General features: G+C 42.4%; 3 protein-coding genes across 3 annotated transcripts; 2 read left to right on the top strand and 1 right to left on the bottom strand.

Moving 5' to 3' along the window:
* Positions 1–97: 97 nt before the first annotated feature.
* Positions 98–6,228, bottom strand: XCT (XAP5 family protein). The gene is made up of 13 exons (XM_021959634.2): positions 6,016–6,228; positions 5,345–5,572; positions 5,007–5,072; positions 4,838–4,902; positions 4,603–4,715; positions 4,129–4,207; positions 3,938–4,014; positions 3,786–3,847; positions 3,543–3,674; positions 3,393–3,446; positions 3,196–3,261; positions 1,606–1,680; positions 98–462 (listed from the first exon to the last, which is right to left on the bottom strand). The coding sequence occupies exons 2-13, from the start codon at positions 5,513–5,515 to the stop codon at positions 412–414; spliced, it is 1,011 nt and encodes a 336-aa protein (XP_021815326.1). The 5' UTR covers positions 5,516–5,572; positions 6,016–6,228; the 3' UTR covers positions 98–411.
* A 3,741-nt stretch (positions 6,229–9,969) lies between these two features.
* LOC110757911 (uncharacterized) lies at positions 9,970–10,533 on the top strand. Its single transcript, XM_021959663.2, has one exon. The coding sequence runs from the start codon at positions 9,970–9,972 to the stop codon at positions 10,531–10,533; it is 564 nt and encodes a 187-aa protein (XP_021815355.2).
* Positions 10,534–13,361: 2,828 nt separating this feature from the next.
* Positions 13,362–14,111, top strand: LOC148292847 (uncharacterized). Its single transcript, XM_088244467.1, has 2 exons — positions 13,362–13,533; positions 13,609–14,111. Exons 1-2 carry the CDS (start codon positions 13,362–13,364, stop codon positions 14,109–14,111), a joined length of 675 nt encoding a protein of 224 aa, XP_088100593.1.
* Positions 14,112–14,474: the final 363 nt, after the last annotated feature.

Here is a 14,474-nt window from a genome sequence, read left to right as displayed (position 1 = left end):
CACAATCTCAAGCACAAATAGTTTACCGTCTACCCAAGGACTCTGATTTGTAGCTAGATGAGCAAAGCAGCATCTATGTATTTTTCAGAGGAGAATCTTAAAGAAATTGAGTTGTAAATGAATATTGTTTATAGCAGATTCCTCTATACTACAATACCAAAATAGATGAGCAAAACAGATGCCATCTACAATCTGCTAAAAGAATTGTTTTGCCTGATCTGTATGTTGATCACTAAGTTAAGAAAAAAAAATAACTGCACTAACAGAATCTCAACCCTCTAAGTATTTGCCACCACCAGAAGTTCTTTAGTGTAATTTATACATGAATGCTGGTACAAAAGTTGAGCCCAACAACTAAACAACGTTGTGCAGCATACCAAAAAAGTAGTCTCCCATGTTTGTGATATGTACTCAGTCCCCGTGGATGGTATAACGCTCCCATTTCTTTGTTGGATCATATATCTGCCATTAAAATGGACAAAACAGGTGAGTAAAGAAAACTGAAGGAATCATATTACAGAATTGCACTTCATAAGCAGCACAAATGCCTAATACAGTAGAAATTAGCTGACATAGTCTAATTGTTGTCGCACCCAATGTGTTGAGTATTGGCCTAAAAATACGGAAATACTGATATTGGAAAATTTGGAGCATAACTTTGAATGACACATCATGTCAGGTTTGTTTAATCAATTATCAACTATTTTGATTAAAGAATTCGGTAAACTTCGACGCGTAAAAGGTGTATACGCTTCTAAGGTGAATATACCATGCGCCAACAACAGTGTACTAAAAAACTGCTCCATCTTATTGAAAGTTGATTGAATATACCTCCAAAGTTATGTATAATGATTTAATACAGTTATTTATGCCAGAAACAACGTAGTACCACATAGAGTTCTTAGGAGGTTCAAACACTTAATCTCGCACATCTCATGCACCGATTAGTATATAAAATCATCTAAAAAAATTCATTCCTTAGTTTATATAAATTTATAAAACAATCATTAGAAGATAACAACATTAATAAATTAAGTAATTAGCTAATCATACGTTAACAATAATAACGTTACTTTAAGAGATTAAGTAATCAACAATGATACACTAACAAAATAATGCATATAAAAACAAAAACCAAAAAATGAACATCACACATTTCTATGGAAAAAGAGAAGCATCAAATACCACCTTTAAGTCTATGTTTGTTTTGCGCATTAAGTAAACTCAGATAAAGTAGCCAAGATGGTAGGCAATCATCCCATTGAAAGAGAGAAGTTAGGGTTTTGAAACCCCAACCCTACTCAAACTTATTTAGCTCACATGCTGGTGCACACAATATATCATCCCACTAAAAACCAAGGATTTATCAGCGATACTCAGACATTGGTCACATAGATATTCAGAAATTGTGTACTCAAGAGCACTGTAGTTAATATTTCAAGAAACCCTCAGTTGAATGACAATCAGTATGACACACTATCAAGCCTGACTGGAGTGATATGTGAAAGGACCACTATGTGGTTACTTAGAAATTTTTATTAAATATACCTATTATATATAACAAAAATATATAGAGACAGAGACAGCGAGAGACTGAGAGAGTACCTCCCATCTAGAAGCAGGGAAGATATGCTTATTCTTCTCATACCAATGCCTCTCAACAACCTTCCCAGCATGAGACTGCCACAAAAATAAAATCAGAGTATTAAGAACATCGTTAGCCATGGCATTACCAGAAATAGAAACCCGAACGACATGCTCAAGCCTACAGTCGGTTTCTTATGATAATATGTAGCATGTCTCAAGCCTACAATCTGTTTCTTGTGATGATGCAGCATGTATCTTCCAGATAAAAGGTATAATACTTGAATGCAGCGAAGTTCAAAGCAGATGTCTGTAATTTCATAATAGATTCATAAAGCAGGAAATTTCTGTTCACTAAAATAAAATGGCTCATCAAGTAAGGTCAACATATTAAGGGTGATTAAAATCTTCATTGCTAACAATTTCCCACCTCTTTCTGTCTGTATCGCTGTGCTTTTTGTTTTTGGAGGGGAGGGATGGGGGTGGGTAAGTCAAAAAACTTTATGGGATATAGAATGAGGCATGAGGCCCTGGGCTTCTTTATGACCATTTGTTTCTGCAGTTTTCAAGGACATTCCTTTTAATATTCTTCGTTTGGATTGTAGGGAAACTGTGAGTTGATCTAGTTCTAGTCATTTGTAGTTAGACAGGAGCAGAGGGGTTTTTCTTTTTCTTTTTTTATTTCACCAGTTTGGCCTAGATTGTAGACTAGTCCACGGGCAGGAAACTTTTTTCTAACTTTGGACATTTAACATTAAAGTTGTTGTGCACTATCAAAATAATAACATATTTCCACAGCAAATAATCCCAAGTTGGGGATCCTGAAGTTGTAATTGAAAAGTGGCACATGTTGAAGCTTTAAGATATAATTTAAATCGACAAAAAACGAAAAGAAGAGATAATTTCAATGCCCAAGTAACAGAAAATTCCTGATGAATTAAACAGAAGACAGTACCTGTATGCTTCATAGTTTATTTCTCTTTCAACGCATTAATATAGATTACCCAGATAAATGAAATCATAACTTGAGGTAGAGTTTGCTTATGTTCTATTCATAGTTTCAGAAGCTTCTTAAATAATACAGAATCAGAGACAGCCAAGATTAGCTTAAAGAAACATTATCCAAGCTTTCGAACTAGCATCTAACATTTAGAAGATGTCCAGCACAGACCCCGCATCCACCATTAAAAGCACTGACTTGATCTCAATACATTGGAAGCATTTAATGCAGTATATCTTGAAGTTAACTTTAGACTACTTATACTTCTGTTTCATTTTCAGTTTCAGGAACTTCTTACATGATGCAGGATAAGAGAAAAATATTGGAATGGACACAGTCAAGGTTAAATTATGGACCTATTCATAGCTGTCTAACTAGAATCCAACATTGCTAAGATGCCCAGCATAAATTCCGCATTTACAACTGAAATAATGGGATACACTAACTACATTTCAAGTTCAGAGTACATTGAAAGAGCATTCAACACATTCCACCATGAAATTAACTTTAGCCTGTTTATGCTTGTGTGTCATTTTTGCAGTTATTTATTTATTTATCTTTTTTTCCTATGTAATACAGGATTAGAAACTAATAATGGAACGAGAATGTACCTCATCCTTCTCTATCGTAGCATCAGCAATTGTTCGCACATCCTCATGCACATCAAAATGAAAAAGCTACGCAAAATACAACAGAATATAGTAATGAGTAGCCATCAATGAACACAGCCTACAATAAAAATTCAAACAAATATAGCCTTAATGCAAGTCATTCCCAGGAAGGGAAGAACAAGAACAAGAAATATTACCGGTCCACTTTTGCCCCTGGCCTTGTTTACAATTAGCTCATAGAAACTATGCTGCTGTACTTCCACAAGCATGAGACAAGTGACGAGAAATTCATTAGCATATATTCAGCAAAGCTTCTAAGAGAACAAGTATTTCTATCAAATTCTTACATGTGGAATGATAAGATCTTCTTTTACATATAGCAAATTCTCCACTGAGGTGGTTCGCACCTCTCGAAACTCAGGTGCAAGTTGTTGTTGAACAGCCCGAAGAAAATCTCCTATTTTATCACCCTTTCTTACCTGAAATGTTACAAAAAGAATAATGAAACTAAATAGAAAAATCAATAATTTCAAGATTAAAAGAGAAACCATAAAGAGAAAACAAAAGCACTTTGAGTATGTTTTACTTGCCTGGAGCACTTTTCTATGCCCTGTTCCATCCCAATAGCTGTAAGTAATTTGAAGTGGTTCATCTGAAAATCCACAGTACAAGTTTCTTTCAAAACTTCTTACTTCGAATAGGAGGAAAAAAAAAAAGAGACACAATGAGATAAAAGAATTACTTCGTATCTTATCCTGTTCAACAAGCCACTGTTTCCGCAACGTTTCACGCTCAGCTTGTTCCTCTGCCTCCCGCTCACTGAAATAAATTCATAGCACCCCTAAGTTCCAATGTTAGACCCAAAAGAACCGAATACAGGGAGGGTTATAAATGTTTGTGCATGAGAGCAAGAGAGATGGATAGATATGACACCTATCTGGCAGAAAGCTAGTTTCCACTGTAGGATCTTTCCCAAGTCTACCACACCAGACTCTTGTAGCCTCTGAGCTTTCTGTATAAAGCATAATCAAAATTAAAGAACAAAGAAGTAGCAGTAAGTTTCTAATGGGCATCCATAAAAACACTACGAGAATACTGTTGAGTGACCACTAAAATGTCAGGTATCTGGATCTAAAATATACACCCGTCAAACAAATTAGAATGGAAACGTTCAAACACACAAGTTGCAACAGATAAATTAGCCCAGATCTACACCTAATATTCATCAGGGGAGAATAAGTCACATAAAATGCTGAAAAGAAATGCCAAATCAATCTACGAGAACTTTAGTGATATAGTGCTCATCAAAGATTAGTTTAATATTCAGCATACACAAAGATGGCTGAGAGCAACTTGGGGCACTGCATAACCATAATTTTTTTTGACCTCTTAGAGAGAAGTGCTTACTATTTTCTCCATCTTCCTCTTCACTTCCATCCTCAATGTCTTCTGCAAAGGACAATCGAGAACTCCCCTTTATCTTCCTCTTCTTACGCTTTTGTAATTGAAGTTCCTCCTCCCTAAATTATGAAAGGAAAGAAAAGAAAAAAAATATTTAGACTGTTGTAAACATTGACAAATATGAACACTTTAAGATGTTCATAAATCAAACAGTAACAGAGTCCTCGGTTATGAAACTCACTGTTGCTGAAGCTTCTGAAGTTTCTCTTTCTCTTCCTCCTCAATTTTGTTTCGAATATTTACTCTCTACAACAGAAATTGACATTATAAACACTCTTTTTAACCATCTTAGGCTTCCATTAGTATAAGTAAATTTAAAAGAACAAAATGCTAGTGCTTTTAGCATTTACCTTCTCAACATATTGCTCCCTTGTAACCAAACCAACGGTTTCCTTCTTAAATGCTGTCTCAAGAATCTGAAATATTCATTCAAGAAAATTACCAATCAACAACAATAGTTCTGTCTATACAAAACTTGTTATCTTTATATATGTTAACGCACCTACTGGTACCACAGAAATAGTAAGAACAAGGAAAAAAAAATTAAATGAATAGTTGCACATTTTTCAAGCTTTTCTTCCATTTGTAAAGCAGAGTACACAAAACCAATATAAAAAAACCCCTCAGATTGATGAAGCTGAAGTACATGCGCATGGGGAACTTCAAAAGTTAGGTTTCAAAGACAAACCTCAGAAGTACTTGACCCAAATTGGAGGAGACCTGGCTGGCCTTTTTCAGTGGCTGACTTGGTTTTGAGCTCTTGAATTTTTTGGCGCTCAGCTTCTCTTTGCTTTTCGAGTCTTCGGATCCTCACGGCATCTTGGGCTGTGCCCACATATCCATCTCCCATGCCCGACATCTTTTCCTTTCTCTATGTTCACCTCCAAGCCCTCCTTCTCTTGTCCTACACTTCGAACTGATAGAAGACTTTCAAGATCAATAATCTCAATCAAAATGGTTCTCTTCAATAAAACAACTCCTACCCATATAACTATTAGACATCTGACATGTTGTACAAATATGTTTATAATTATTTTAATAACTAAAAAACCAAAATGCCATCAAAATTTCATCAGTGTCGTTGGGGTTTTCTTTTCCCCTTTTTGTTTTCTTTGGAATTTCCCAATCCGTTTCGTTAGGGCAAGAATGCAAAATTTATTAAGCGCACAAGATGAGAGACTCAACATCCCTAATTGCTACAATTTTGTGTGGAAAGTGTTCAATAAGACTGAAAAATATGTAAAGAATCATATAACCATAAACAAGGAAACTGGATTGCAAGTGAAAAAACTCGAGCAAAACGAACATACATTAAATCGTAAATTTAAAAATATCAAAAATAAAAAGAAGATTAAATACCTGGGTGGGATTGAGAAAGAAGAAGATGAGAGGAATTGAGGAAGAAGAAGACAAACCGATTACAAGGTAAAGGAATGAAGAAGTGAATAAGCTTGGGAGGACCCTAGCCTACTTTATTTAAACGGTGTGTTCTAGTCTTAGAACACCTCTTTCTCCTTGCATGTTCTATAATCAGCTGGGCTTTATGATAATCGGCGAATTTTTTTATTATTTTAATTTTCTCAAATGGGCCAATATATTTGAAGATTACCCGATACATAAAAACTCTTTAATAATATCTATAGGACAATACTTGGCTCCTGATGTATCAGGAGCCATTCCTCCTAAAACATGACGTGGACACTTTTAAAAACCAAAACGTGTTTTGTTTGTTTTTTTTTTTTTTTTTTTTTTTTTTTTTTTTTTTTTTCCTCTTTCCTCTTCCCCCAACCTTTTGGCTGGTTTTAACTTCAGCCTCCCCAAAGCCACTGCCACTCCTGTTCCGAATCCACCCTCATCACCAACCTTGCCACTGAATCGATAAGGCAGCCCACCGACTTTCTTTTTCTTCTCTCTCTCTCTCTCTCTCTCATTTCTCCATCACTTCTACTCTGGCTGCAAATTCAAAAACCAAAAAAGAAAAGGAAAAAAAAAGAAGAGGAAAGAGGCAAAAAAAAAGAGGAAAAAAAAAACATACGTGTTGGTTTTTTAAGAAGCCCACGTCATGTTTGAGATCAGGAGCCATGCATTGTCCATATCTATATATCTATATATATAAAGTAGAAGGCAGAGAATGGTAAAATATTCAAAATACCAAAAATGTCTTTGGTTAATGCAAACATTAAGAATTAAAATTATTAATTAAATAATATGGTAAATTCACACTTTTTTATATTAAAAAAATTAAAATTAAAAGAAAAATCAGATAATGAATCCTATTTTTATGGAACACAACTACCAATTATCTTTTTTAATTCTAAAATAAATTTAAAATTAATAAAAAAAATAGCCTCTCGCAGGCGGGGAAGAGCGTGCAAAGAGGCTAGTATTTTTAAATTGTTATATAACTAAGGGGAAATTAGAGAAAAATAAGAGGAATAGAAAGACAAGAGAATTTGTTCTCTAAACTTGTTATCTTCTTCTTTGATAATCACCTATTTATAGGCTTACAATGATAGGAAGCTAACCCTCAAATTATGAGTTAAAGGCTACTAATTACATAGGTTAAAATATATCAAAAGGTGTAGGTAATGAATGTAATGGTGGTCATCCACAATCTATGTATTTATAAAACTTCCCTTTGGATGTCCACCAGACATGGAGTATGCCTCGTTAAAAACCTTGCCAGTAAAACTCAGTAGGACAAAAATTGGCCAAAGGGAAAAAGAGTACATACAATATATAACATACAACTATGTGTATAGAACACTGACACGCGTGCGACAATGCCTCGTTAAAACCTTCCCAAGAAAAACTCAGTGATACAAAAACCTAGACGAAGGAAAAAGAGTACAATGTGTGAAGATCTTATGAATGACACGCTCCCCCTCATGCTAACAAAATATCTTTAAGCCATATTGTTGACCATTGTTTGTACCATATATGACCCTCCACTCATCCAATGACACGTGGATCAGAGAAACTCCCCAAGTGCCCAAGGCTCTGAACAATCAGCATCGGCTACCGATGATATTGCCTCAAAAGCAGCAAACGGTCGCTACAGACCCAGCATTGTCTACAATCGGTATCACCTACCGATTCTGCAGAATCGACCTCGAAGCACCCGCTCGAAATATCTAAGGACTCGTGTCAACCTCATAGGGCCCTCCCACGAGTCCCACATCGAAATTAAGTACCAAGAGCATACAAAATGCCCTCTATAAATAGGCCCCTTCACTACAATACAAGGGTAAAACTTTTCAGCTTGACTTTTATACTAATATATTTTCAACAGCAAAAGCTCTTAGAAAACAAACTTACTTCGGCATCGGAGGGTCTTAGGCTGGTTCCACACCGGTTCCATAGACCTTACGAGTCTTGGCTTCCTTCTATTCAGGATCTGCATCCAAGGACAGGAAGGATCACCATCTAGAACTCAATCGATCTCTAAAGATCGTCCACATCACTTGTAAGTTGCACTCATCTCTATCTGTTCAAGTTTTAGTGCCAACAGATTGGCGCCGTCTGTGGGAATCGCTTATCGATTAACCCATATCTCAAAAGCTCTGAGACCAAAAAATGAATCCATCTTCGGCCCTCCCTGCCGATGGCCCCATCCTCGGCATCGGTGGTGAGCCAAGCCTAGCTCCTTTGCTTCAGACCCCACCAACAGAAACCCCTGCCCAGCCAAACACCCTGGAAGCTCGCATGGAGACCCTACAGCAGGACATGGCGAGAATGCAGGAGCACAACGATATCCTCGCCTCTAAACTGAATGACACCCAGAGGCAACTGCATGATCAACAAACACACTCCACCCAATTGCATAACGGTTTGGAACGAACCATGCAGCTTCGGCAGGAGAAGTCGTTTAAAAGCGTGCGGAAGCCCAATACCCAGGACAGAGGGAAACAGAAAGCCGCAGGCAGGCCATCTGCCTCCCGGAGGCTGTTCGTGCCCTCCCCAAAAGAGCGTCGTCCGGAATATCAAGTTTACTCCGATTGCCGTGATAGGATCAACGATCGACGCAAAGAGCGACAGCCTTCGCCCATCCCGATCCAAGCAAAACTCAACGATCGACGTCTGGAGGCGCTTGGACCAAAATCCCCCGTACGCCGAAGGTACGACGCGATCGGTCTGGAAGAAACGGACGAATCAGACTATGTTCCAACTTCACCAGGGACCACGATCTCCCACCGATCGGCAGGACATTCAAAAGGGCGCCATAGCCATCGAACGAATCGGGAAGACGATCAGCATACCAGAGGCTATGAGAGAAGCCCGAGCCGAATGGCAGGCCAAGATGTTCAGGGCCACCACGCTAGCCGGGGCATAGGGAAGGAGACAAGGGAACCCTTCGGTGACGATCTTCCCTCTACCGATCCTACCATCCGTCTCCTCCTCTAGAAGATGAACCGAATTGAGGAGGAACAGAACCAAGCTCGGACACCAACATGGGGAAAAGTACAACCAGGACCATTCACCAGTAGCATCCGAACGTTCAGACACGAAAAAGAGGTCCAAGCACTACGAATATCATTCTATTCGAGGGTGGAAGACCCTGTTACTCACATTCATACCTTCCAGTCAGCTTTGGGTTGCAAATGGCTAACGGACGAAGGCTAATGTTTACTATTCCCGTCGACCCTGACCGGAGCTGCTCTGAATTGGTTCTACCGATTGGAACCAAGTACGGTTGACTCATTCGATCAGTTGAAGCAAACCTTCCTCAACCATTTTATGATTCAAACCGATCGCCTGTATTCCACCGATGACCTCTATATCTTTCGGCAGCAAGACGATGAGCCCCTAAGGGAATATGCGGCCAGGTTCAGCCACGAATATTCCCGATGTCCAGAAACTGACGATAGGGCAGCCTTCGATGCCTTCAAAAGCGGCATTCGGTCGTCTCAGTTTCGCTATCTGGTCCACAGCAGCAACTGGACCACCTACGCCGAGCTGATGAAGCAGGCAGCTATCCACGCCAAGGCCGAATATTTCAACTCCAAGGGATCGGCTTCGGCTACACCAAGCAAAACAACAACGGCCGATCGGCCTTCGACACAGAGCCATGACCAATTTCCGACAAATCAGACTGTCAGTCAGGCCCCCTACCGAACGGCACCCCCAGCCTCTGCTCCTTACGAGGCCCGAAACAAACGGAAAGACCACTTCCGGAATCGGCAGGACAGCAGCAAAAGGGGCAAGGACTCCAGCAGGCGAAGCGACTTCGGAGATCCGAAGAAGAATCGGTCAGAGGAAATTTTCACCTTACTCAACACCACTTACGAGCATGTCCTCCTGACAGAAGGTGAGATGATCTCGAAGCCGAACAACCGAAAGCTTCCTCGGCGGAACGAGAAAGACACCGGTGTATTCTGCCGATACCACCAGTACAATGGCCACGATACAGAATTGTGCATCGCCCTTCGAAAGATAGTCGAACGCCTCATCAACGAAGGCAAGTTGGATCAGTACCTAAACACCAAAACGGCTTCGGATCAACCCTCGAATCGGCAGATTAATATGATCAGTGGAGGGGCACCCATCGCCGAAACCAGCAACCGATCTGTCAAAAACTATGTTCGTGCCGTTCGGCATCCCCAGATCCTCAGCGTAGAGGGAGGACGCAATGACAAGACCCGGCGAATCGGTTGGGAACCTATTACCTTCTCTGAAGAGGAAGAACGAGGCGTCATCTTCCCCCACTCCGATCCCATGATCATACGAGCTGATATTTCAGATTTCGATGTGGGCCGAATCCTCATTGACACCGGCAGTTCTGTCAATGTACTATTCATCGACGCTTTTAATGCCCTCGGCATAGATCCTCAGCATCTGAACAAAGATATCACCCCCCCTCCTAAGCTTCTCTGGTGATGTGATCGAACCGATCGGCAGTGTCCTGCTTCCGTTCGCAGTCGGCACCATTCCCAGAAGAACGGTCATCTATACCCACTTTCTGGTGTTCGATTGCCCAACAGCATATAACGCCATCATCGGCAAGACGGCGCTCATCAAGATGAAAGCCATGCTGTCACCACACATGCTCATCCTCAAGTTCCCCACCCATGCTGGCGTAGGCAAAGTGCGAGGAGATCAGTTGAGTGCACGGACATGTTACGTTTCGGCAACAAAGGAATCGGCAAGAGCTACGCTTCGCGAAGCATACCCAGTTTCTACCAATGTAACTATACCGAACGGCAGGGGACGGACACACCGGATGATCCTCGAGATGAGGCCGTCACCCCCACAAGCACAACCCATTGAAGATCTAGAATCGGTCACCCTCTCCGAAGCACAGCCCGACCGACAAATTCGAATCGGCACCACCTTGAGTTCGGCACTACGGGCCGATTTCATCGCCTTTTTACGCGCCAATACAGAAGTCTTCGCCTGGTCATATAATGACATGCCTGGCATCGCCCCAAGTGCCATCAGTCATAAGCTCAGCATTTGCCCCACTTTCAAACCCATAAGACAGAAACGGCGGGCCTATGACGCCGAGCGATACGAAGCAATGAGGCTCGAGGTACAGAAACTGAAGACAATTGGCTTCATCCAGGAAGTCACTTACGCAATTTGGTTGGCCAATTCGGTCTTGGTCAAAATATCGAGCGGCACCTGGAGGATGTGTCAGGACTATACCGATTTAAACAAGGCTTGCCCCTAAGACAGTTTTCCTTTGCCAAGGATCGATCAGATGGTGGACGCCACAGCAGGCCATGAACTTCTCAGCTTCATGGACGCATACTCGGGCTACAACCAGATATTCATGAGCCCTGCCGATCACGAACATACAACATTCATCACCGACAAAGGACTTTACTGCTACAATGTTATGCCGTTCGGCTTGAAAAACGCTGGGGCAACATACCAGCGATTGGTCAACAAAATCTTCTATGAACTCATCGGCACATCGATGGAGGTTTATATGGACGACATGCTGGTCAAAAGCAAAACAACCGATTCTCATCTCCACAACCTCTCCCTCATGTTCAGTGTCTTAAAGAAGTACAACATGCGTCTCAACCCAAGCAAATGTGCCTTCGGCGTCTCTTCAGGCAAATTCCTTGGCTTCATGATCAGCCAAAGAGGCATTGAGGCCAACCCAGATAAAATCAAGACATGCAGACACCAAAGGCACAGAAAGATATTTAGAGTCTCACTGGGCGCGTCGCTGCTTTGGCCAGATTCATATCAAAAGCTACCGATCGGTGCGCCCCATTCTTCAAGGCCCTCAAAGGAAGCAAACGGCAGATTGTCTGGACTGCCGAATGCGATCGAGCCTTACAAGACCTCAAGGTCTACATGAGCAGAGCGCCCCTACTATCCACCCCTCTTCCCGGCGAAGATTTAACTCTCTACCTATCGGTATCGGCAACGGCATTGAGTTCCGTACTCATTCGCAAGCCGAACGGCATAGAGCTTCCAATTTTCTATACTGGCCATGCTCTGCAGAATGCCGAGATTCGGTACCCCGAACTGGAGAAGCTCGCCTATGCTCTCATTCTCTCAGCTCGCAAGCTTCGGCCATATTTTCAGGCTCACAGTATTGTCGTTCTCACCAACTAGCCTCTACGCCAAATACTACAGCGACACGAGACGTCCGGTCGGCTAGTCAAATGGGCCATCGAACTTAGCAAATTCGACATCCGCTATCACCCTCGGCCTGCCGAGAAGGGCCAGGCCGTGGCTGATTTCATCTCCGAATTGACTACTTCCGAAAAGGGAGGTCCGGAAGATATCGCCCCCGAGCCGGCTTCGACAGCATCAGTCAGCCACCCGACCGAAGGGACCTTTAATCCATCAATTCCCCTATGGACTCTCTACGTAGACGGCTCGTCCAACCGACAAGGCAGCGGAGCGGGCTTGGTACTAAAAGCCCCCGACCAGACAACCATCGAATATGCCATCCGTTTTCAATTCCCGGCTTCCAACAACGAAGCAGAATACGAAGCTCTGTTGGCAGGCCTTCGCCTCGCCAAGGAAATGGGTGCTCAACAGCTAAAGATATGCAGCGACTCACAACTTGTCGTTAATCAGATACTGACCAATTCGAAGCCAAGGACACTTCAATGGCTGCCTACTTAACGCATGCCCGCCGATTGCTCCACCACTTTGCCGCGTATCAAGTTCGGCAGATCCCCAGGTCCGAGAACAGCCACGCCGATGCCCTGTCACGCATGGCATCGGTAATCGACGACAACATAGGTCGTCATGTGCCAATCGAAATCCTCTCTCGGCGTAGTACCTCTGACACCGAGGTACATGCCATTTGGCAGGATGCAAGTTGGATGGATCCAATCCACGCATTCCTCGACAACGGGACGCTACCGGACAACAAGGCCGAGGCTAAGACTCTCCGCCGCCGATCGGCATGATACTTAATTTTGAATCAGATTCTCTATCGACGTGGTCACTCTTTACCGCTGCTTCGGTGTATGACCCCACAGCAAGGTAACTACGTTCTACGAGAAATCCACGAAGGAGCTTGCGGGGACCATTCTGGCGCCCGATCTCTAGCCTTCAAGACCATTCGGCAAGGGTATTATTGGCCGACTCTCCATGCCGATGCCACCAAACTCGTCCAGAGGTGTGATCATTGCCAGCGTTTCGGCTCCGTTCCAAAACTGCCTACCGAACCGCTCACTTCGATTGTCAGCCCGTCGCCCTTCGCTCAATGGGATTTAGATCTTATCGGCCCCATGCCCCAGAGGAAGGGACAACTTAAATTCGCAATTGTCGCCATTGACTACTTCACAAAGTGGACCGAGGCCGAAGCTCTGGCGACCATCATCGCGGCCAGGGTTGAGCATTTCGTGTGGAAAAACATAATTTGCCGGTTCGGCCTCCCGAACGCAATCATCACCGACAACGGTAAACAATTCGACTCTTCTCAGTTCAGGCACCTATGCCACTGATTCAACATCAACTTGTTCTTCGCATCTCCAGCGCACCCACAATCGAACGGCCAAGTAGAGGCCATTAACAAGATCATCAAGAAGACACTGAAGAAGAAGCTTGGGGCAGCTAAGGGAGCCTGGCCCGATTTACTCCCAGAGGCGTTATGGGCCATCAACACCTCTTACCGACGATCAACTGGAGAAACGCCGTTTTCCCTTGCTTTCGGTACCGAAGCCGTTGTCCCAGTCGAAATCAACGCACCCACGTGCCGAATGGCATCTTATACGCCAGAGCAAAACGAAATACTGCTTATGCTTAACCTGGACCTCATCGACGAACATCGTTCCCAGGCTCAGCTTTGGAATGCCGCCTATAAACAAAGGACTTCCCGATACTACAATTCGCGCGTCAAACGCCGATCGTTCAACGTGGGGGACTGGGTTTTACGCAAAATCTCTCTCGCCACCAAAGACCCCAAAGACGGTACCCTTGGCCCCTCATGGGAAGGTCCTTACGAGGTCGTTACCATCTGCCAATCAGGAACTTACTGATTACGTGGTACTGATGGCTATACCCTCGACCACCCTTGGAATATAGAGCATCTCAAATATTACTACAAGTGATTGCACCTTCGGTCATCACCTTTGTACAAGTGATTTTACCTTCGGTCATCACCTTTGTACAAGTGATTGCACCTTCGGTCATCACCTTTGTATTCGGCATACATTTTCATATTTCTTATTCTATACATACAAGCATTGTCTCAAACAAACGGCACTATATTCAAAATATATTACCTACGGCATGCATACATACATGAACACAGAAATTATTCCATTAAACTGAATGCAAATGAACTTTAGATAAAATAGCCACAAGAGGGCTCTTTGTTTCAACACAATGCCATTCGGCTT

The sequence above is a fragment of the Prunus avium genome, chromosome 7 (genome assembly GCF_965620075.1).
Source record: "Prunus avium chromosome 7, drPruAviu1.hap1.1, whole genome shotgun sequence".
NCBI classification, from domain to species: Eukaryota; Viridiplantae; Streptophyta; class Magnoliopsida; order Rosales; family Rosaceae; genus Prunus; species Prunus avium.
This window is presented reverse-complemented; position numbering and strand designations above follow the sequence as displayed.

Bases quoted from the DNA above. Each gene is read 5' to 3' on its own strand.
- LOC148292847 (XM_088244467.1), top strand. From the start codon at position 13,362: ATGCCCCAGAGGAAGGGACAACTTAAATTCGCAATTGTCGCCATTGAC. The intron at 13,534-13,608 runs GTAAACAATTCG...TCGCATCTCCAG, and splicing joins CGCAATCATCACCGACAACG to CGCACCCACAATCGAACGGC.
- XCT (XM_021959634.2), bottom strand. From the start codon at position 5,515: ATGTCGGGCATGGGAGATGGATATGTGGGCACAGCCCAAGATGCCGTG. The intron at 5,073-5,344 runs GTTTGTCTTTGA...TGAATATTTCAG, and splicing joins TTGGGTCAAGTACTTCTGAG to ATTCTTGAGACAGCATTTAA. The intron at 3,262-3,392 runs GTAATATTTCTT...TATTTTGCGTAG, and splicing joins CCAGGGGCAAAAGTGGACCG to CTTTTTCATTTTGATGTGCA.
- LOC110757911 (XM_021959663.2), top strand. From the start codon at position 9,970: ATGATCTCGAAGCCGAACAACCGAAAGCTTCCTCGGCGGAACGAGAAA.